We start from the raw sequence: 25,179 nt of genomic DNA on the forward strand, positions 1-25,179 counted from the left end.
CCGCACTCTAAATTCGATTTAACGACCACAGCTTAAAGTCGAAAATCCAACAACGTTTGATAAAAAGCGCCACCGCTGTCGTGTGAATACATACATGGTTATCCATTTGTGTCATTCAAACGCTTTTTTAACGCGCGTTGAAAAAGCTGCCGTGTGAACGGGGCCTAAGGGATTTTTCGAAATTTATAAAGAAAATCGCTATTTGAGGGACCAAAAATCACCCAATCATTAAAACAAACAATGGAGGAATAGGCATTGCAACAGTTAGAAGTCTGGCTAGCCAGAGATTTTGTTGACAGATATAAGATGGTCAAGCAAATCTTGTCAGTAGCAAAAGGCGGCGCGAAGGAATATCGTCTCATAGAAAATTTGAATTTCGCGCCTTTTTTACTGACCAGATTTGCTTGACCATCTATATTTCCTTGTTGTATCACCAAATCTCTATGCTTTTAAAAAAAGTTAAAAGTCTGTTGTCAATTTATGTCAATTCATTCAAAAAATTCAAATTGTTCGCGGTTTAGAAGGCGTTTATTTACTTAAATAATATGAATAATGGTTAACGAGTGAGGTCCGCAAACTATTATTTAAGCTCGGATATAATTACGACAATGTGCGAAGTCGACGTGAAGCGTTTTATAACGAAAAACTGCAATGTTTACAAGTCGTAAACAATTTAGTAGGTTGGTTGGTTGGTTTATTAATATTTTGATACTTTAAGTACTATTTCTAACATTTTCCTATAACTTTGTACGTGAATGTATTAATACCTGAAACTCATAAACAGGAAAAGTGTGTAAAAAAACGGATAAACTAGATGTTCTGGAAAATATAAATGAAATCAAAACATAGGAACGTGTATACTTACGTGTTTGTCGTTGACTGTACTTAAATAGTGATAGAAATTATGTGAGCTGACTTTGAGTGCACGTCAACGTATATTTAACTTATTTCATTAGGTGTTATGTAGGTGTGCACAGAAAATCAAAAATAGTTTCTAGTACCAAAACTATAATATAATTCCCACGAAGTGTGACCAGCCCAAGATTTTTTGAATTTCCCGCCAATTTGTGACATTTGTGTAATATTTCAGTAGCGCACTGAATCCGGCGCTTACAGTTTTCTGCAGTTAACATATTTTCAAGTAAGGTACGTCTTCAAAATAATAAATAGTAGATTTAGTACAACATTGTGTATTAACCTGTATTCATGTTTATAGTTAGACAATAGCGGGATATTAAGATTCCAGTTTAAAATATTTATTTACTTTTAGTATTTTTTTTATGCTTGGGGCCATAACTTTGAAAACTTTTAATCAAAATCTTTCTTCGTACTTAATAGTGTTTTTATAACGACATCTCTCCTTAATATGTGTTTATTGATAATAGCGAAAATGGCTGATAAAGAACAAGTGATATCGGCACTTCGGGCCACACTGCTCTCAGTAAAAGGAGCTCTGACCATCAAACAATGTAACAGTAAGTACAAAATAGTTTTTTTGTATATTTCGAATAGTATACATACTTACTATAAAAGTCCTTCGAGAAGTGCATGCTAGGGGCCTGCCAACTAGAAGCAACAACAACACATTATATGGTGTGAGAATAATGTGAACTCAAGGTCAAGGGCTTACATTTTTATTTTATTAGATAAATTTCTAAAAATATCTAATATCTTACAGTGGTGTGCTGTTGGGAAGGAACCTTAATTGCCTGAAAATTGGTCAAGCCTTACATATGTGTAGTAATTATAGGGCGGGATAGCAAGCAGAATGCCATACAGAATGGCTTCTATTTAACCAAGAGGAAGTGACCTGGGTAAAAAATGAAAGTCCAAAAGCATTACAGAGTACATTTGGATCACATGATTCTGTGCACACTAATAATTTAATGTTTAATGTTACCTTGCTCGCTTTCCACTGGAGAAATAGGTATCGAGTCTGCAATGAGATTCATAATTTAAAATTTTAAGTTAAGTGTTGTTTGGGCTGGCAGATTTGGACTTACAGACTGATTTTATTTTCCACAGGGGATTACCGCGAACTTCAAGGAGAGTGGATACCATTTAAAAAGTTGGGTTATCCGACACTGGATAGGCTCTTTGTTGATATTCCTGGTTTCAAAGTGACGCAAATTAATGGGGAATGGTATGTTGATGCGATAGCAAGTCAGGAAACCCAACACATTGCAGCTATGGTGTCCTGTCAAAAATCTAGCAAGAAGCCAACACCAAGGTTTAATTTCAATGTAAGATAAATGTTTCTCTCATTAAACAGGGTAATTAACTTTTTTTTGTAACATATTTCTTTAGTTATGCCTTCAGACACAATTGTAAAAGAGACTGTCCTTATTAGAATTACATAATAGGGTACCTATGTCAGCAAATAAAAGTTGATTAGGCTGAAAACATCTTTGTTTGCAGAATTGTATAGGGCAGTTCAGAATTTATCATGAACAATATTTCAAACCAAAGGTTTTATTCAGTTTTAGTACATTTTAATGTAAATGTAGTTATTGCTTCATTGTGATTTGTGAGCTCACAAATCCCAATGAAGCAATAACTACTACCACAGCAAGCTTGCTGTGGTAATGACTCAACAAAATATGTTATTTTTTATTAAGCTTATTGCGAGGTCTACAGCTTATAGCCTATTTAAGAGTTATCTTACAAGTGGTTCAAAACTCGACACACTAAAGAGGGCAACATAAGAGGTATCCACTTATATGTTATGGTTGTAGGTAGTTAAAATAATGCAGGGGTTTCTGAGTTAGAAATTAGAAACCCCTGCATTATTTTTATCATTGTTATGTTTTTTAGAATCGGTTTTCAAAAAAAGAACCCGCAACCACCGGGTCATATGCCAGCTATAACAATGTGAGCTATAATTACAATAATCAGTACTCGAACCAATATTACCGAGCGAAAGGCGGAACACCATTCAACAACAATTATAGCAACAAGGTAAATACATAATCTATAATGCTTCATTTACATTATACTAAACGTCTAACTTAGCTTGGATGGTATTTGTATTATACAAATATTTTTTAAGAAGTTGACCATCGCGGGTTGAAATCCCGGTTTAGTGAATATAATTTTCTTCACATGATTTTAGAACAATAATACATTCAGCAAACCGTACGAAACGAAACCTCCCGTAATGAAAACGACATCGAAACCATTGACAAAAAATATTGAGAGAACGGAAAGGACAACATATAATGCTGTTACCAAACCAGTCGACCCTCCCGCGCCAGCGAGGGAACCAGAAAGGTTCTCTGAAAGAGTACCCCTGGCGCCTGTCAATACGCACTCAGAAGACGTAAGTACACTTTCATGTCCTCATGATTTCTGCGAGGTTTACAGCGCGGCTCTTTGTAATAGGAACGTGAGTTACATGACAATTGCAGGCCACCTCGTCTAATTAGTACATTGCGTGAGAGAAGGATGATCTCGTGATCTCGTCACGCTCAATAATCGACATGTCTTTGCGCCCAGTTTCTGCTAGTGCCCATCCCAATAAGTCTCATATATGGTTTAAGTAGGTACCTACATAACATGTATATTAATGTGAGGCACACAAACCATGACCCCTTTCTTAAACTATTCCAATGGTTTCCATTCTAGGATTATTACATACTAGAATTTCAAAGAAAAATATCAGTAGGTACCTAATACCTACCTACCTAGTATATCTTATGCTACATTCATTCAACACCGATCAAACGGATGATAGGCTAGGCTTTTATGTACATTCTCAAATGATTGCAGGTTAAACATTCCATACGCACAGAAAATGCACATCAAACATCTAAGATGACAGCTTCACAAAGATTGTCCAGCCTGAGAGACCGACTGAACACTGATGTAATTACCTAACTAAGTATATCTATTAGGTACTTTTTAAAAGTTTCTTATAAAACTATGCCTTGACTTAAGAGACGACCTTCAATTTTATTCACAAGTTGAGGTTTTTGTTATGTGCAAAAAAAGTTGTGAATAAATGAATGATGAATACGCCATTATAAGCATTATATTATGTAAAGTTTACAACACCCAGCAATGGATACAATAACTCAATGTCATTTAATCTACGAGCCATGAGTTCGATATAAACCAAAACTTATTTATAGGAGCATAGCGGTCCCGTGATACATGTAGCACCAGCATACTGCTTAGAACCACCACCAGACTCCAGCTCTTTCGTGGACAGGTTGGAATGGACCTGTCGCAAGCTTGGATTAGCGCAGCCCGTCTACAAGGTGCACGACCTTCGACCGAAACGAGGACCCGTCAGTTACGACTGCTCAATTAAGGTATAACCGCTTATTGGTTTCATATTTCCACGTTATATAACACGCTAATAGATATGCACCGTCAGCTCAACTTCATTCTCGTAAGGTCGCCTCCAGAATCTCGCGAACTAAATTGACATGAGATTGACAAATAAAATAATACCAGGAATAGCAAAGAAAAAATAGTCACAAGTATATGTCGATAAAATGATATCGATAAGTAAGATATTGCACTTACTACTCTACCCATGTAATAATTATTTAGGGGCACAAACAATTTCTATTTATATGAATGTGACGAGAAAAGTGGAGGATTCGATTGTAAGATTGTGACGTTACCGATCAAATCAGGAGGTGCGGATGCGAAATTGTCAAATTTCGATGTGAGTATGCAGGTTTGGGGGCAAGTTGTTTATTTCAAGAGCTCGGTTGTCGCCATAAATCTAAAATTGGTGATTTAATTTTGTACATGTGGCCGGTAAATATGATTGATCCATAATTATTTAAATTCTGACCGAATGAGACGATTTAATTTTGCGTCCACACCACACAAAGTAAATGAGAAATTAATCACATTCTTCATCCTCGCGTTATCCCGGCATTCTGCCTGACTCATGGGAGCCTGGGGTCCACTTGGCAACAAATCCCGAGAATTGGCGTAGGGACTAGTTTTTACGAAAGCGACTGCCATCAGTGCCATCTGACCTTCCAACCCAGAGGGTAAACTAGACCTTATTGGGATTAGTCCAGTTTTCTTCTCATGATGTTTTCCTTCACCGAAAAGCGACTGGTAAAAATAATGATATTTCGTACATAAGTTCTGAAAAACTCATTGGTACGCGCCGGGATTTGAACCCGCGACCTCCGGATTGAAAGTCACACGCTATTACCGCTAGGCCACCAGCGCTTCTTGAGAAACTAATTACATTATACGAAATATTTTCCCGTTTGGGCTTATTTGTATTTTGAGCCTAAATCAATGTTTCTAGAGTTAGACCAAGAAAACTCTGCAGCGATTTTTATAGCCCACGCAGTGCAAGTGTTATTTATACGTCAGAAGTTTATAGAAATTTGACGTTAAAATAACACACGCACTACGTGGGCTATCAAATTCGCTGAAACTTTTCTTGGTCTAACTCTATGTTATCACCAAAGGTCACGGGGGTGAGCTATTTATCTTATAATTTGACATGTCTTACTCTTACGTCATATTATAAGGCAAATAGCTCACCCCCGCCGACCTCTGGTTAACTGTTACTCTAGCTGTAAGTTTTACTAACAAATAAAACAAAATAAAATATTTATTTAATTACAATATGCCCGCGCGCCGCGCAACAGTAGCGCCCCTAACGGTGAATTCTCGCGATATTGCCTTATTCAAACTTTTTTGAAAATATCGATATGAACAGCACTCTGCGATCATATATAACAGCACTGCGTCGGCCTAAATCGCAAACCTTGTAACTCCATTTCAAGGAAATTAGTAATTGCTACCTTGGACAACTTACTTATAGTCGCAAACCCCGTAACTCCCCCGGAGGAGTTACGAGGTTTGCGATTTAGGCCGACGACTGGCCAAACTGTGGTATCATTTGTGCACATTGACTTGTCAATTTAGTTTGCGAGTTTCTGGAGGCATTTTTAAGTACCGTCACTACCGTTAGCAATAATGCATGTTTGTATGCAGAGGTGTTAAGGTTAAAATTATATATCTATATCCTATCAACTGCAGGTTGGTACGGCCTACTCGACGTCGTCATATCCAGATTCATCGCCGTCCCAAGAGTTGGCCAAGGAAGTGGCGGCAGAGAAGCTGCTCGTAGAGATAGAGAGCGCGCAGTCGGGCGGCATGCCCACGTCCTCGCCGGGCAAGGCCGTCGCCTCCCTCGCGGACCTCGTGGCCGAACACGAGGCTGGCCTCTGGGCTAGGTCCGTGCCACACTTATACAGGTACGATCTATATAACAGTTTTAAAGTTTTGGTTTTTACAGTTCAGTAGGTAAATTGATAAACTGCAGTTTTATGATTAAAAAATATATATATATAATAATTTATTTCAGGTTACCAGGACCCATATTACATTTACAAAAAATAATAATAATTAAATTAAATTAAATTAAATCAAATTAAATTAAATTAAATAAATTTTCAAACTAAGTACGCTACGCGATTAAAATGTACGCTTTGTCATATTATATATGCCGTTCTGTTTCGTAAATAATCATATTGAAGTTCTTTCTTGCATGAAAACTTTATCGAATCATAAACAAAGAGTATAATGTAATGTAAACCTACAATTATATTTTATAAAAATGCATAATATTAGGACCCCAAGTGGTTTTAACCACACCAAACTAAACTACTCTTCAAGGGGAAAAAGTTTGGATGCATGCAAAACAGAATATGGTTTATTTACCGGCCCGTTTTTCTCTTATATTTAAAGAGAAATTTGAAATTCTTTTTGAATTATAAGATTTAGTCAGTACAGGAAACGCAGCCAAACGGAAACTCGAGTGAGAAAATTAGCATGTTCCAATAATTTACTGAATTAGATATTGGCATTTTAACAAAAAACTGCTGTCCTAAATATCATAATTAGAGTGCGTTTTGTAATTTACTCTACAATTTAAAACGATTCGCGTTAGGTAATCGTATACGGTCTTGTAAGTTCTTTGGTAACTTATACAGACATGCAATTTTGCTATTGACGTGAACTACTTGATTTAAAACCTGAACACACTAATTAAAACCCACACGAGTCGATTACCTTGCTTATACTTAATTATAAGTACTTAATACTATTTGTATATGTAAGAAATGCATGACGCAAAATTACTTACCAAACAATCATGCACTTTATTGTAAAACTTCAGTCCTTCCTATTATTTAAACCTCATAATTTAACTTACACCTGACATTGTTATGTTATAAATAAAGGAAGTGGTGATGTAGTGCTGAATTATGTTTTTAGACAAAAGTTTGGAGAGAATTTGCCCAGTAACTGGCAAGAACTGGTGAAAAATTGTTCCCGAATATTACAAGACAGAGTGGTTAACGGACTATTACTACTTCTCCCCAACAAAGAGGTATGTAGAGAAGATAATATATCTCTTGCTTATTATTGACACCACTCCTGTAGATTTCTTATTGTACACTTCTTTTACAAGCAGGGTAACGAAAGTTAAGGCTATAAAATCAATTATATTTTGACCAGAAGTGTTACCAGATAATTGTATTTTATAGATTAACTGTCGTTCGCTAGATTCTGTATACTTGTATAGATTGTATACTAGGAATCACTGACCTCTATTATATATTATACACGGGCTCAGGCTATTGCTAAAGTGCTATGGAGTTTGGTTTGGTCAACACTAGTTTGGGGCTATTCATAAATTACGTCATTTCAAATTAGGGGGGGGGGGGGGGGGGCTGGACATCGGATGATGGTAGCATGACGAAGGAGGAAACGGGGTCATTCGAAGCCTGATTTTTGGGTGATTTTAGGGGGAGGGGGGTCAAAAATCGTCAAAAATCGATGACGTAATTTATGGACAGCCCCTTTGCTGCAGGGTTTTAGCAGAGGAAAATTGATCAAATGATAACACAAACGTTTTAATTGGGACCTTATTCTAAGAAATTAATAAACTTCTATTTAGCCTCATGACATGCGTCAAAACAACATAAACTAGACTTACTGACAGTCTATGTACCTATCTGTTCAATTATACTATAGTTTGTCAAAGGACTGTCTCATTTCAAACATAGACAGAGATAATTATACTATCTTTGTCTTACACTAACACTAGCACTCAAAAGAAAAGGATGAGTATAGTTTTTTTTGTTCTTATTTACTGAAAATTTGGTTTGACAAACTATAGACAAAAATACTAGATAGAGATCAGTGATCATTATAAACATCTCAAAATCTTCGTCTTGATTCAAAAGCGATTTCATCACATTGCTATCATTTCGTGGCATATTTATTCCTTTAAAATAATTTGGCCCTGTTTTTTTTTATTAATTTTCAAAAGTTCAAATAACTTGCACGTTCGACCGATCATGATTTAGTTTAGAGTGACGCAGCTTTGAAGTACGGGTGCATTACATTTGTTATAATTACTTTTCATATATTATAGTTTGATATATCGTTATTTAGAATAACGTAATAAATGGCATACTACCGTAATACCTAATTAACGGTATACATAATGTTATTGTTGGTATAATGGTCATAAGGTATATTTACTCTTCGTTTAATATACATTGCCATAATTATTACATAATCTAAAGCATATTATTTGTTATAACAAGAGACATCAAATAATTATTTATGTGGCATAATAGTTGCATGACATAAATGGGTTAGGTTAGGTTGGAACTGCGACTCCGCATAAACGAATAACTAACTAACAAAAGGAGGGTTAGGTCAGGTTAGAACTTTGACCCTCCGTAGAATAAAATACTCTAGGAAAAAAAGTGGTTTAGGTTAGGTTTGAACTGCGGCCCCGCAGAACGAAAACCGTGTAAAATACAAATACAATACAATACAATACAAATTCTTTATTTGCCAGAATACAGTGAATATGTAGATGGTGACTTAAAATTAGTAGTACAGTGTACTCTACTCACAATTGAGCATGCAAAACTTATAATAGGTACATAATGTCATGCGATCAAATTAAATAATTGAAATAGCAGAAACCACAATAAAATAAATTACAAATCATTAAGTCAATCAAGCTGGACAAGCTGGTCAAAAATTGGTTAGGTTAGGTTAGAACTGCGACCTCCCTAGAATAAAATAGCTAGCAAAAGCAGTAGGGCTGCGTACTAGTTATAAAAAGTATGTAAAACTTTACGTTATCAGTAAATGAAATATGACAAAAAATGTTATACAATATATGTATTTATACTTGATAAAATTGTATGAAGTATTACGTTATACAAAAATATAATATAACAAATGTCATTATAAAATATGTCTATATACTATTTGAAAATTATATTACATTAGGCATTATATCAATGACAGTTTAGATGAAATCACAATATAATAAAGGAAACGTATAATAAAAATTACATTATAACATACAATAATATATCAAGTGGCGTTATAACAAATGTATGATAGTTTTTTATAATTATATTAAGCATTACACACCCTTGAAGTACTTATAACTTTTAATTAAGACTAAAATGTAGATTACAAAGGATCAGGGCGCGTAGCCATTGGCATCTTGGCTACGCGCCCTGATAGCTTACGCTCTGTAGCGATCGAAACGCAACTGTCACTGTCACACTAACAAGGAAGAGCGATAGAGAGACATAACGCTTTTCGTTGTCGAAGCGATAGCGATTGTAACCTTGGCTAGGCCGGCAGACATTTTATTCCTATCGAGCTAAAGTCTGCGTTTGTCTGAAGTAGATGTTGAAGTGGTTTTCGTTTCCAGGGCGCGCCGCCGCTGTAACACGAGAACAGTTTGTCGGACGACACAAGCGACAGCGATTTGCCGCCACTTAATTTCTTAAGCATGTATATGAGAAGGGCTCCAGAAAGCGACACAATTTTACGATAGTTATTGATACATTTTTTAATAAAGAATGTAGTTCGAAAAAATTTTGTTAATTAAAAATTGCCTAAGTTGTTGAAAAAATAACTTTAAGATAAATTTCTGCAAGTAAGTAGTACATTTGTTGACATGTTTTAAATTCATCATAATTTTTTAAAATTTTTCAATGAATATTTAATACGTTTAAAATTATATTTAATGTTACGTACTCGATTTTTCACGCCGCGCGCGTTTACCGAAAATGAGGCGCGGGGTGTTGTGTTCAGCGTTGAATAAAAAGTATAAATAATGGAGATACGGTTCTGCAAGTATGGAATGTTTTATTGGAAATATCCTCCCCTTTTATAATATTAATTTTGGTTTCTTATATATTAATACTTTTTGAGATTTTGGGGAAATAAAAAAGAACTACTTTTTTCCCCCTTTTTTGTTTAATAACTTTTGATATTTTTTGTGTGCTAATACACGCTTCGAATACATTTTTCTAGGCATCATGACGAATCGAATGAGGTATCACACGTATTTTTAAGATTAGTATCTCTATTTTTTGTGTAAGCCACTGGAATACGTAAAGACGTAAGTACAACGGTTCAAATGTTGAAGAGTGCGTTTTGAATCCGTTAGAATCATAGTCTAATAAAACATGGTCTTCTCTTCCCAGACTGACCCAACATTGCCACTTTGTATAGCGCTATCGCATATTATCATATAGCGCTGTCGCATGATGACGTAGGCTTGTGTCAGTCAGGTGACCTAGAAAAGACGGGAAGAGAGTACCAGGCGGAGTATATTATTCTACCATGTTTAGAATTACAAATTTACTATGGCTATTGATGCTGTCAATATAAGAAAGTGACTCATTGCAATTATTTCAATAGCCATTATATGAATATTGTCCATAATCGAACGAGCGAGCGAAGTTCTTACATTCAACATTGAACACACGGCTGGCTAGGGGCACGTCCCGGCATTTCGATGTTTTTAAAGCTGAACTATCTGAGGATAGTTAGATACTCAATAACTTAAGTAAATTTGTTCTAATTTAAATGAAATTGGGTGAACGTATAGTTGAGGGCATTATATTTTAGTCATTAAATTTTGAGCAGGTTCGAACAAGAGGTTATTGAGATAGAAGAGCTTAAAATGCTAAAAAGTTGCATTTGTGAGGGGTCTTGCTATTCTGGTCATTTAATTGCAAGAAAGTATGGTCGCGTTTGGTATCAAATGAGTCGCTTAACTTCAAACTCGGGTAAATCCATCTGTCAGATTATGCGATTTTGGTATTAAGAAGAGGAAATAGGGTAGATATTTGCTGAGAGGGTCGAATGGATTTACCCGAGTTTGAAGTTAAGCGACACAAATGAAAGTGCTCGGTTTGTTACACATTTCTAATATTGATTTTTAAATTTAGGATTTTTTTTTAAATGATAACAATTTTGGAATCAAAGATTCCGGTTATGCACTATGTCATAAAAGTCGTCATGGATGTCGTTTTATAGGCTAATAGGGGGCGCACATTTCAAAAATGATGACCATTTTGGATTCCAAAATGGCGGCCATGCACTATGTCATAAAAGTCGTCATGGATGTCGTTTTATAGGTTTTAGGGAGTGCAGATTTCGAAAATGATGACAATTTTGGAATCCAAGATAGCGGCCATGCACTATGTCATAAAAGTCGTCATGGATGTCGTTTTATAGGTTTTGGGGAGCGTAGATTTCGAAAATGTTGACCGTTTTGGATTCCAAAATGATGGCCATGCACTATGTCATAAAGTCGTCATGGGTGTCGTTTTATAGGTTTTAGGGGGCGCAGATTTCGAAAATGATGACCATTTTGGATTCCAAAATGGCGGCCATGCACTATGTCATAAAAGTCGTCATGGATGTCGTTTTATAGGTTTTGGGGGGCGCAGATTTCGAAAATGATGACCATTCTGGATTCCAAAATGGCGGCCATGCACTATGTCATAAAAGTCGACATGGGGTCGTCGTTTTATAGGTTTTAGGGGGCGCAGATTTCGAAAATGATGACCATTTTGGATTCCAAATGGCGGCCATGCACTATGTCATAAAAGTCGTCATGGATGTCGTTTAATAGGTTTTAGGGGGCGCAGATTTCGAAAATGATGACCATTTTGGAATCCAAAATGGCGGCCATGCAGTATGTCATAAAAGTCGTCATGGATGTCGTTTTATAGGTTTTAGGGGGCGCAGATTTCGAAAATGATGAATATTTTGGAATCCAAGATGGCGGCCATGCACTCTGTCATAAAAGTCGTCATGGATGTCGTTTTATAGGTTTTAGGGGGCCCCGATTTCGAAAATGATGACCATTTTGGAATCCAAAATAGCGCCCATGCAGTATGTCATAAAAGTCGTCCTGCATGTCGTTTTATAGGTTTTAGGGGGCGCAGATTTCGAATATGATGACCATTTTGGAATCCAAGATGGCGGCTACGCATAATGTCATAAAAGTCGTCATGGTTGTCGTTTTATAGGTTTTAGGGGGCGCAGATTTCGAAAATGATGACCATTTTGGAATCCAAAATGGCGGCCATGCAGTATGTCATAAAAGTCGTCATGGATGTCGTTTTATAGGTTTTAGGGGGCGCAGTTTTCGAAAATGATGACCATTTTGGATTCCAAAATGGCGGCCATGCAGTATGTTATAAAAGTCGTCATGGATGTCGTTTTATTGGTCATGGTCATCATTTTCGAAATCTGCACACCTGTTTCAAATAAGGTATAGGTTACATCTATGTCTACTATCGAAATGTACTTTTGATAGTAGTAGTAGTACGAAATGTAATCTGAAAGGAATCAAGTAATATATTCCTGAAATGAGGAATCGACATTGATTCCAATTACTAGTAATTGTAATATTCGAAAAATTTATTCCTGATTCCTCAAATGCAATTGTACTTAGTAATTCGGTATTGTTAGATTACAAAGTAATCTGGGAATCGGTAATCAGATTACAAAGTAATTTCTAGTAATCGTGGAATCAGGAATCAATTACGAAATGCCCATCTCGGGATTAAGTAGCACTGCATTTAATTGATCTTTTTGGCGAACCGCGAGTTCTCAGTTCGGGGCGAACTACTAGTATAGTGTGTAGTTTAATTACTTCTCCAGATTGCCAATCAAAGAATGCTGCTCCACTACCAATATCTATTTTAGATCCGTCTGTAAATATCTTATAATAGGTGTCTGTAAGCATTGAATGCATATATTTCGTAACCGACCACCGTCGTACTTACGTTTAGCTTTATCAATTTTATCAACATTTAATACTAGATAATTACTTAAATCTATATTAGTAACCCAGGTATCGAGTGAAAACATTTCTAACTGGTTATTATAGTTCGTTTTTAGGGTTCCGTACCCAAAGGGTAAAACGGGACCCTATTACTAAGACTCCGCTGTCCGTCCGTCCGTCCGTCCGTCTGTCTGTCACCAGGCTGTATCTCACGAACCGTGATAGCTAGACAGTTGAAATTTTCACAGATGATGTATTTCTGTTGCCGCTATAACAACAAATACTAAAAACAGAATAAAATAAAGATTTAAGTGGGGCTCCCATACAACAAACGTGATTTTTGACCGAAGTTAAGCAACGTCGGGCGGGGTCAGTACTTGGATGGGTGACCGTTTTTTTTTTTGCCGATTTTATTTTTGCATTGTGGTGCGGAACCCTTCGTGCGCGAGTCCGACTCGCACTTGCCCGGTTTTTTTTAGCATTAGAAATAAAAGGTAAACAATCTTGATGTGTCTTTTAATTAAAAACACATTTTAAAAATAAGTTACGGCAAATATGTAACAATGATGAATCTAATACGATCATTTATGTTCTTCTGCTTTCATAAGTAATAGTTATTGATTTTTAAAAAGCGTTTTACAATTAAAAGACATGTCAAGATCGCTTACCTTCTGCCAAGTTCTTTCTAATGCTAAAAAACCGGGCAAGTGCGAGTCGGACTCGCGCACGAAGGGTTCCGTACCATAATGAAAAAAAAAACGAAAATAAAATGCAAAAAAAAACCAGTCACCCATCCAAGTACTGACCACGCCCGACGTTACTTAACTTTGGTCAAAAATCACGTTTGTTGTATGGGAGCCCCATTTAAATCTTTATTTTATTCTGTTTTTAGTATTTGTTGTTATAGCGGCAACAGAAATACATCATCTGTGAAAATTTCAACTGTCTAGCTATCACGGTTCGTGAGATACAGCCTAGTGACAGACAGACGGACGGACGGACGGACGGACGGACAGCGAAGTCTTAGTAATAGGGTCCCGTTTTACCTTTTGGGTACGGAACCCTAAAAAACGAACTATATAGTATACCGGAGCAAGTTCAAGTAACGGTTTGGTTTTGTTACGCCAGTAGGTAAAGCCGGTAAAGGTTATCAAAAGAGTTTTTCAAATCCGTCAGAACTCCAGGTAGGGAATTTGTACTTAAAGATTTAGATTTTTCACAACATTTTACCTGCAATATACTGTCTCCGAATTGATAGCGGAGGTAAGGTCAGTTCTGATTCCATTATATGGATAGGCTTACTTTTTATAAACCCTCCTATTATTCGTAAGCAAGTGTTTTGCGGTGTGTCTAATCTAGCTAAATTAGTTGCACCATTTTAATAGAGATGTTATCTTTTTTGAACCCCCTTTTAAACAGACAAACTTTACTTTTACTCTGAGAAATCTCTAGACCTAGGTATGTCTAAAAATAAAGTCTGTATATTATCTAAAACCTGCTGGATTCTTACTTCTCCCTCAGCAGGGCTTTTACAATGGCAATATAAAACGTAATCATCAGCATATTGTGAAATGAATATTTCCTTCTCAAGGATTTTACAGATCTTCATAGTGGCTATGTCAAAAAGTAACGGAGATAGCGGGTCCCCCTGGGCTAAACCGCGACCTGTCGATCTTTCTATAACTAAATCATCTAATTGTATTTTGAGGATTCTATGCTTCGAAAAATTCCAAAGGTAGTTGCATACTCTACGTCCTACTTTTAGTGAGTCCAGGGTTGAAATTAGCACTGCATTATCAATATTATTGTAAGCACTGTCAATATCTAAAAAGCAGTCTAAAGTTGATAATCCTTTCGCGAAGCCAATTTGAATCCTAGTAACCCGGATGCTGAAATTATCTAAGCATGATTTACATTTCCTAAACCATAGTATTTTCGGAGAACTCCTTATTACGTACTATAGTTCGTTTTTTTTAGCATTAGAAATTAGGTAAACAATCTTGATGTGTCTTTTAATTGAAAAACACATTTTAAAAATAAGTTACGGCAAATATGTAACAATTATGAATCTAATACGATCATTTATATTCTTCTGCTTTCATCAGTAATCGTTTTTGAATTTTAAAAAGCGTTTTTCAATTAAAAGACATGTCAAGATCGCTTACCTTCTTTCTAATGCTATAAAAAACGAACTATAGAAGCCACTCGATTCTATGGTTGATAATTGCGTGGAAGATTTTGCATACACACGACAACCTTTTCGACGCCGTGTCAAACACAAAAGCTGTCACGCGGACGCCACGTCACCGAAGTGTCAAAACTGAAATTGATCTTTATGCATATTCACGTAGGTCTATGTTGCTCTGTAGTCTGTGACCAATTAATCAGTCTTTGGCGTTGAACCGCCGGTGCGGATATACTCGTATCGGTCATTGGCGTCCAAAAGGTTAATGAAATAGGTCATAATGATGATACTTGACTCTGATCTCTGCCCGGTTTTGGGATATGAATAATACTAATATCTTTATTTATTTATTTAAACTTTATTGCACATAATACAAATAAAATGTACAAATGGCGGACTTAATGCCTAAAGGCATTCTCTACCAGTCAACCATAGGGCTAAACAGATCTTTCCATTGATTAGGGACAAAGTTATTGTATAGACTCAGCAATAACTTTTTCCATTTTCTGGAAGATGTCTAATCATAGAGTATGAAATGTCATCGCACCCAGGGGAGGTATCCTTGAGTTTAATGCACTTATTTAACTCCTGTATAGATATATCAATGTCAATGGGAGACTCATAATCCAAAATCAAGGGTGAAGGTGGGACGGCGTAATCTGGAGACAGCGAACATAGTAGTTCTTCAGCTAGTACTGGGTTAATGAACTGTCTAGGGGGGCTCTGTAGCCCTTCATCCAGACCATTTTCCTCCACATCTCACTCGTCGATTCTCTCTCTGACTCGTAGGGGGACCAACAATCGGCCCTCCGACGTTGCCGCTTACCGGCTTATCAGCCCGCAGTGGCAACTGTCTCAGCTTCATAAAAAAAATTACACAGCTAGTGAAACTAAATATTACTTATTCTTTGTTCTTTTCTTTTGTATCTTTTTACTGAGGTGTCCCAATAAAGAGTATTCTATCTATCTGTCTATCAAATACTATTGTTAATACATTTACAAAATAAGTCATGAATTCATACAACAGTCAGCATAATGTACAGCACAATAATAACTAATCTACAATGTACAGTTTCTTATCATGTATATGTCTATTCTATCTATCTTATATTACGGAGGTTTATTTCCATATTTTCGGATACTTTAACTAGGGAAGGTAACGTGGGCCCCGTGTGGCAACTAGACCTATCGACGAATTAAGGTATGACAAAGGGAAAAGGGGTATTTCTACCGTTCCTGCGCTTCTCCTTTCCATGCTACAAAAAGCATCACGGTTACAGATGTGCAAGTTGCGGAAAGTTTCAAAAAAGTTTGATAAATTCTCAGAAATTTTAGGAAAGTTTCACCGGAAACAAAGGAAACTTTTATTTTGGAAATGCAAAAATTCGATTCCCATGCACAAATATGGAAAGCTTCCACAATTTTACCATGCGGAAATTTCGCAATTTTGGATATAGTTTCCGACAGCATACTCACGGTTGATGTGGCTCCCTTACGATGATTTCCCGGTATCATCATTTTTATACCCCGACGGTAGCAAACATTCGTGGAAAAACATATGGACCACCACCTGCTGCTATGCAGCCACCGCAGCCTATAGCCGCTTGCAACTCTAGTGGAATAATTTCAAAATGCGTATCGTGATTATTGTTTTGTAATTAATTAGAATTTAAAATATATGAAGAATCAGCGGGAAGTAACAAACGGCGCACAATAATTTTTAAGAAAAAAAACCGACTTCTATGGGGGCCGGTGAAAAAGGAGGTAAAACCACCCACTTTTCTACTAGCATTTCGCTTCTGTAAGGGTCGTAGTTCTAGCCTAACCCAATCCACTCCTCTGATAGCAGTTCGGTTCTGAGAGGATAGCAGTTCGAACCTAATCAAAACCACTTTTCAAATAGCATTTCGTTTCTGTAAGGCTCGCAGTTCTCACCTAACCTAACCCTTGTTTGGTTCTGTGAGGATCGCAGTTCAAACCTAACCTAACCCACTTAACGGCGCATGCGGTGCGGTGTACGGGGGTTTGAGCGGGAGGGGCTAGTAAGATTGGCATCATCATACTTTATACCTACTGTTAAGAGGGGTTCAGAAATGAGACAAAACTTGAACTAAAATTGTGTATTTTTGATTGACGTAATCTCAAAGGCTCAGACGACAGTATGTGCGTGCTGTGAGGCGGGCCACGGGCAAATGGACGAGGTGACTCTTGCGCTGCGGCGACTGCGGGGCGCGGCGCAAGGGGAAGGGGAGCCCCGCTGGTGGGGCGACAGTCTCAGCAGTTCACCTTCCTTTACAGTCGACCATCCTGCTGGTAATACGTCCCCGGATTACCTGAAATTCATACAATACCTATAGTGAAGGTTAGAGGAACGTAATACATGAAAGAGCATCCAGCCCGCCTCAAATCTGACTGATCTTAGCCTTTCTGGCCATGACCGTTGTCTAACTGACTTCGCTCACGAGGCGGACTTTTAAAATCTAGTCTATGATCTCAAACCTGTCTGGTCTTAACCTCTCTGGTCATAGGCTCCATCTATCTGATGATTCCGAGCCTACGAGATCTAGACAGAAAATACTTTGTGTTGTTCTCAACAATCTGACTATAGGCTCCATCTATCTGATGATTCTGAGCCTACGAGAGCTAGACAGAAAATAATTTGTGTTGTTCTCAACAATCTGACTATAGGTTCCATCTATCTGATGATCCTGACTTCCTGAGCCTATAGAATGAATACGAGCTAGTAAGTAAACAATGTAATTCCATTCTGAGACCAAAGCCTCTATTGAATCAAATAACTCCGAACCTTGAAGTCAGAATTGGTAAAAATCCGACGTTTACTAAATTAATAAATTATTATTATATATATTTTTTTTACTTAAATTATAAGATTTTACTAACCTTATGGTGGACATGAGTGACATGACCTTCAGGTATGACTTGTTTTATTATTATTTTGCTTTGATGAATGATTAAATAATAAAATCTCTTAAGGTATGGCAATATTATTTATAAAACAACAATCTCTTTTTTTTTAATCACTTATATCAGAAAACAACAAAAATAATACCTAGTTGACTAAACAATTTTATTAGATCAGAGATCACTGATATAGATTAAGATTATTTTATGATCACATCTAAATTAGGATTACAACAATCTTTTATATGTTCTAACGTTCTATTTAGAAATTTAAATGGTCAAGCCAACTGGATAATTAAAATCGCAAGCTTTTTTTAAAAATTTATTTGTTGAAATAATACCACTGAATTTGGGATTCATAATCGTCCTTATATTTTTTTTTTAAGTCAGTTCTCTCGAAATCTAAACGGTTTTATTTTATCTGCGGCTATAATACCTCCAATACGATTTTTTTAACCTCCACGAGAATTGACCGCTTTAACCTCATCGTATCGATCATTCAGAACCTTATAAGAACCTTACTTGTCAACTGATTTCCCACTACTAGTTAAATACACTTTTTCAATATTGTACCTTCAACTTGGACTAAATCATTAATGTTAAATTTTAAAGCCAAAATTAGTTTCAATCATAACGAGTTTGCATGTGATTCGTATTCGAGTGTATGGTAGGTGACCAGCCACCTCTTTTCGAATTTCTTCAGCGTTGGAAATCACTTGATATGAAAAGAAGCTTCGAGAGGAATTCTAGCCTAAATGAAAATACTAAACTTTCGGGACCATGACTTATAAGTTCAAGTTCGACAAAACATTCATGTAAACTAATTCGACATCCTATAACATCAAGCTCTCTACCACATAAATTGGCACTGTGTAGCTGAAGCCTGATCTACCGCAATGTGAGCTGTTATTTCACCAATAGATCACCACCATAAGCAACACAACGTTACGACCCCTGTGAATACCTCAAACCCGTGCACGCGAGAGAGAGAGTCCGGGTCGGAGTCCGGGTTCGAATCCGGGTCCAAGTCCAGGTCAGGGTTCAGGTCCGAACCGGATCCGGGTATGAGTCCGGTTCTGGGTCCGAGTCCGGGTCGCAGTCCACCAAACGTCGTTGAAGAGTTCTGTTCTGGTCATCATCAGCAGTTCCACTTCATCAAATGCGACAGTTTTTAATGTAAATGCTTGATTTTATGATGAAAATACAAAAAAATCTATACGTATGCCTTTGATAATGGAGGAGTTCCCATCATTAGAACTCGAGCTTGACAAAAATGTGGCTTAAAAACTTAACTTGCTTAACAAACATAACGAAGAGGAAAAATCGCCAAACGTGAACTATGCGTCGTTGAAGAGTTCTGTTCTGGTCATCATCAGCAGTTCCACTTCATCAAATGCGTCAATTTTTAATGAAAATGCTTGATTTTCCGATGTAAATACAAAAATCTCTATACGCATGCCTTTAAGATTTGAGGAGTTCCCTCGATTCCTCATGGATCCCATCATCAGAACTCGAGCTTGACAAAAATGTGGCTTAAAAACTTAACTTGCTTAACAAACATAACGAAGACGACAAATCGCCAAACGTGAACTATGCGTCGTTGAAGAGTTCCGTTCTGATCATCATCAGCAGTTCCACTTCATCATATGTCACTTTTTTGGATGTATATGCTTAATTCGTTGATAAAAACCCCAAAATCACTATATGTATGCCTTTAAGATTTGAGGCGTTCCCTCGATTCCTCATGGATCCCATCATCAGAACTGGGTTTTGACAAAAACGGGACCAATCTGTATGCATACCTATTCATACAATCAAAAAAAGAATTTTCAAAATCGGTCCAGTAATGACGGAGATATGGAGTAACAAACATAAAAAAAAAAGATACAACCGAAAACTCCTAGTGTAAGTCCCACTGTAAGGTCTGTAAGTCCTAGCAACATATTTGAAGACAACTATTCTATTTATTACTATTACTCGCTAGCCTCACCTGAGTTGAATCGGTTAGAATTAGAAGGACTATACTGTTATACCTATGGCTCCAGTACACAGTGGTCAAGGATGGTCCATGCCAAGACATGCTTTGCAATGCGCAACAGTAGGCCTATATCACGTAGGTGTTCACAGGCTCTGATTAATATAAATCTATAATATACTGATTAAGTCTCTTCATAGCTCCACAATAATGACATTTTGGGCTATCAACATTTAATCAAGCGGTCAAAAATTCAAAAAACTAAACAAACAATGGCGACTGTGTGAACACCACAGGCCACGGTACGCCACGATTCCTTTGAAGTATGCCAAAAAACCGACAACTCCCCGATTGCTCACCACGGCTGACAACTGACGGCAGTCGTCCGCCATTGCGTACCATAGCCCCCTGTACACAATGGTCAGGGCGTGGCATGGCCCATCCATCACCACTGTGTACTGGGGCCTTTAGGAATGGCCAGGGGGCGCCATAACATAAGTCTTTCAGTAAGAAATGAATACTTATACCTACTTGGAAAAATTCGACCTATACTGCCGTGACGTGACCCAGACCGAATGGCTCTGGCACCTGCCGCGTCGCGATAGCAGAGGACTTTGGTTCGTTTTCTGCCTTGGGCACTGGAGGCCTTGGTCACTTTTTAGGATTCCGTACCCAAAGGGTAAAACGGGACCCTATTACTAAGACTCCGCTGTCCGTCCGTCCGTCCGTCCGTCCGTCCGTCTGTCACCAGGCTGTATCTCGTGATCTGTGATAGCTAGACAGCTGAAATTTTCACAGATGATGTATTTCTGTTGCCGCTATAACAACAAATACTAAAAACAGAATAAAATAAAGATTTAAGTGGGGCTCCCATACAACAAACGTGATTTTTGACGGAAGTTAAGCAACGTCGGGCGGGGTCAGTACTTGGATGGGTGGCCGTTTTTATAGATAATAGTACGGAACGGAACCCTTCGTGTGCGAGTCCGACTCGCACTTGCCCGGTTTTTTTAGTATATGACATTCAGGTATTTCAGTTTATAACTATTGTAGATAATTTAAGGCATAGGTAGTAACTAGGTATATTTCTTATTTATTGCACATATATGTATAAAAATAAATTGGTCTGTATTCATTTTAATATTATGAGCAAAAATTTGTTTGAATTTGAAATAACATGCTACTTATATTTTCAGTTAGGCTAACCTAAATAAACGTTGCAACAAATTATGTCATGGCAACGAATGAAATTGCCGGCTAAGTAGGAGCAACGAATTGTATCGAAAATCGCGGTGACGTTTGTAAAGTTGTTATTATTTAGGATATTTATTTATCTTATGTAACAGTATTATTTATTGTTACAGTTACGTAACACTATTCAGTTAAAAAAAAAATGTTCCATAAATAACTAGACATAAGATTAATTTGCAATGCCCTACCAGGGTGCCATGTGTTCTAAATTTTTTTATTGTAACAACTTTATTATGTACCATGGTTCGCAATAAAGGATTCTATTCTATTCTATTCTATTCTAAAGGCCATTAATCTTGATTTATTTGGTTGGAATTTTTGTGAGAAGTTGCGTTCTCTAAACTCTGCATAACAAGCAAATAAACCTTGTGATAAATCATTGTAATTAAGTATTTAATACTGAATCAAGTACTACACAATATTAAATTTGAAATGAGTCATACAGAAGCTAATAATGTGGTTAATATAGGCAAGTACAAGGACTAGGAATGTAACGGAAATGTGAACTTTACGCAAGGAACTACGACGAGCGCTTTTATTCCATTGTATAAAAGATGTTTGCTCCTCGTTGACAAGAAGTTTCCCTAGTTATCCCGAATCCTAATATGTTATAGGAGAAAGTAATTTATTATGTTATAGGTTTCGATACATAGTCTTCTCGTACCTACGAAGTATATTCATTACATACCGGGAAACCCATAATAAGTATAGAAACTAAAAAAAAAGAAATTTGTATTGATTATCTGATTTGAACAGAATTTATCTAAAATTTTAAGGTATTAAAAGTGGTTTGCATAAATAAATAGAGAGTTTCGTAAAAACACATGTAGGTACTTAGGTATACATATTTTTGTAAACACATCGTGTACTGTACGAGTTTTTTTACCATTGTTTAGAGAAGCTACATAAAAGGTTAAGTTTGATACTTTACCCGCACTCGTAAATTCGTAGGCGCGTTTTGGGTGCTATCTTAATTGCTGCGGTAGATATATTTACGTCGCAATAAGTTATCAGGAGCCTAATTACGGCCGCGAAACCACCTGTCCGCTATCGTCTGTCTGTACATAGGCCTTCGCATATACTTCCGTGCGTCTTACGCGCGGTCCCTCCCCCGTGGCGCGATTGGTCGGAGCGGAAGGTGCGCGCGCACCGGCCCTCCTCGCTGTCTGGAGCGATGTTCGGACTCCGGAGGAGCCGGTCGCGGCCGCGATGTGTCGCCGACAGTGCTGTCGCGACCCCATCGCATCGCAGCGCGGACCAGACGCTCCGCACAGTCCGCAGAGACCGTGCGCTCACTGTACTAAAACTATACTAAAACTTCTCTAAAACTAATTATAGACATTAACTCATGAAGTAGACTCTCTGTAAATTATAGTTATAAAAGTTATTGTTGTTTTAAAAAGTTTCAAAACTTTTTACGCGGACTTTAACTTTTGAAATTAGTATTAGTGATCTACCTGGCTCTTTGGTGATGTGAAATGGGTTGGCATCGCAAGCAGGTCCGCACGGTGCCGCGGCCGCTGGTGAGCTGGTGCGCCTGGGCATGCGCGCTGCTCGCCGCCGCCGCGAGCGCTCATGCGGATGTCGACACTTCAACGGGCCTTGGAGACAACACACTGACTAATTCAGGTAACTTTACTACACCAGTTAAGGTGATTGTTGTTTTCAAACTTTTGAACCAAGTAAAAAAAAAACAGAGTTATAAGATTGGAACAAAAATTATAATTATGTAAATACGGACGTGCGTGTAGGCTCATGACCGCAGAAGGATAAAAATTATTGGACAATAATTTTGTAAGTACATATAAAACATTATAAGAAGATACATATTAAGGGAAGGAGGTAGGTTATTTATAGACATTTACAGTAGGTATAGGTAGTATGAAAGTCTAAGTATTAGATCAAATTAAATGTAGCAGTTTTAATAAGAACTTGTCTGCTATCGAGTTGTAATTTAGTTAGGCAGCTGGAGATGGCCTAATTGTAATTCAAGCCGTGTTGTTAAATAAAGAGAGGGGTCCACAAGAAGATCAATGGACAAACGCCAAGTCTTCGTTCTACGACCAAATTATACTAGTTATTAATGTAAGCAATGTATTAAAGTAAGTAATAAATAACGTATCTTAGGCAGGGTTATTTTTGCTGCTTTTTGCTTATGTTGTTTGACATGAAAAACCTTGGGCGAAGTAAGATAATTTTATTATAGGATATTTAAAACTTTATTCTAGCTTATAATAAAATTATCAAGTAAGTAAGTGCAATCTAGATTAGCACCTGGGTTTTAGGGTTTAATATTTGATTTTCTATACGGGTGTAGAGTATATATTAGTCATTTCAACTAGACTAGGTGACGACTTAAAACTAACGGTACCTAACCTTAGTAGTAAATATATACGTTTGATTATTTATCCAATACTGAGTTATCTTCCAATTGTTTTATTAATCTCGGTGGGCGGAGACGGAATAGAACAACACCTCTTATGTACGTAATCTGAGATCGCTCAGTCTTACTCACTGGAAAAATGGTGAATTATTTTTATATTTCATCATTTTGCTGTATGAAATGTTTATTTTTTTACTCAATAGAGAAACATTGATCACTACATAGGTATATTGTTATTTTTTACACGTGTATCTATTTAATCAATACTTATTATAAGTAGAGTACAAAAACTGATGAGCATTTTATTTGTCGTTGCTTTTGCTATAGTATACCTATAATTAAGATTAATATTTTAACAGTTTAACACATATTTACGCCTTAATTAGTAGGAACTTAAATATTGAGGACTGTAATTGCAAATTAAGTCCGTTTTGTTTTATCTTACGAATGTCTAAAATAAATATTCTAAATTGTCGGCAAAACTATCACTACACCTTATAAAACAAAGTCCCCGCCGCGTCTGTCTGTTTGTTTGCGATAAACTCAAAAACTACTGAATAAATTTTCGTGTGGTTTTCACCTATCAATAGAGTGATTCTTGAGGTAGGTTTAGTTGTATAATTTGTTAAGGTTTTGTGTAACCCGTGCGAAGCCAGGGCAGGTCGCTAGTCTGTAATAAGACTAATAAGTGGGGAGTAGAATTAAAAAAAAAACAACAAATAAAGAGGTACTTATAAGTTTCAAACTTGGTAAAAGTAGAAAAACGTTTATAACAAGAACTAACAAAAGCCAGTCAAACGTAAATCGCTCTTAAGAAACGACATTTTACAAATTGTTTCAAATATTTTTATAAGCACTACGGAACACTCGGAGCTCGAGTCCGACACATACTTTGCTTGTATTTCATTTTCCATAAATCATAACGAGATTGCTAGTAAATCCATGCAGCATGGGGTTGGGAGAAGTTCTAAAATCCACTTCATTTAATTTGATTGAATGATTCTGTAGGGTGGCGCGGTCAGGTAACTTTGCAATTCACAGTTTTCTACCAATATGAAATAGGTGTTTAAGTAACTGGGAGGCCGATTCTGATGCAACGCTTGTCATTGACGTCATTCTCATATCTCGGCACTCGCACTTATGAGCCTAATCGGAAAAAAAAATTGATATTTATTTACCGACACAAAAAAAAAATACAACGAATTGCAAGTACATTAAAAAAACAGGTAGAATTTACAAATATTTGTGCAGTAAAATGGATGAGACTCAGCGAGACCGCTGATTTTCAGTCCCCAACCAGAAAAAAACCTAAAACGAATTCTTACCTAAGTTCTTAAATC

General features: G+C 36.9%; 2 protein-coding genes across 2 annotated transcripts in view; both read left to right on the plus strand.

The window, feature by feature from the left end:
* Positions 1–1,090: 1,090 nt before the first annotated feature.
* Positions 1,091–9,887, plus strand: LOC134789509 (tudor domain-containing protein 7-like). The gene is made up of 10 exons (XM_063760088.1): positions 1,091–1,146; positions 1,386–1,475; positions 2,026–2,243; positions 2,815–2,958; positions 3,113–3,319; positions 3,769–3,864; positions 4,131–4,313; positions 6,025–6,242; positions 7,264–7,378; positions 9,743–9,887. Exons 2-10 carry the CDS (start codon positions 1,391–1,393, stop codon positions 9,758–9,760), a joined length of 1,284 nt encoding a protein of 427 aa, XP_063616158.1. The 5' UTR covers positions 1,091–1,146; positions 1,386–1,390; the 3' UTR covers positions 9,761–9,887.
* A 12,489-nt stretch (positions 9,888–22,376) lies between these two features.
* LOC134789935 (lachesin-like) overlaps positions 22,377–25,179 on the plus strand; it is a 139,007-nt gene continuing 136,204 nt past the window's right edge. Inside the window, exon 1 of the mRNA XM_063760663.1 lies at positions 22,377–23,085. Coding sequence (XP_063616733.1) covers positions 22,935–23,085 — 151 coding nt within the window. The 5' untranslated portion in view covers positions 22,377–22,934. The remainder of the gene's footprint in view (positions 23,086–25,179) is intronic.

Source organism: Cydia splendana, chromosome 4 (assembly GCF_910591565.1).
Source record: "Cydia splendana chromosome 4, ilCydSple1.2, whole genome shotgun sequence".
Classification (NCBI taxonomy): Eukaryota; Metazoa; Arthropoda; class Insecta; order Lepidoptera; family Tortricidae; genus Cydia; species Cydia splendana.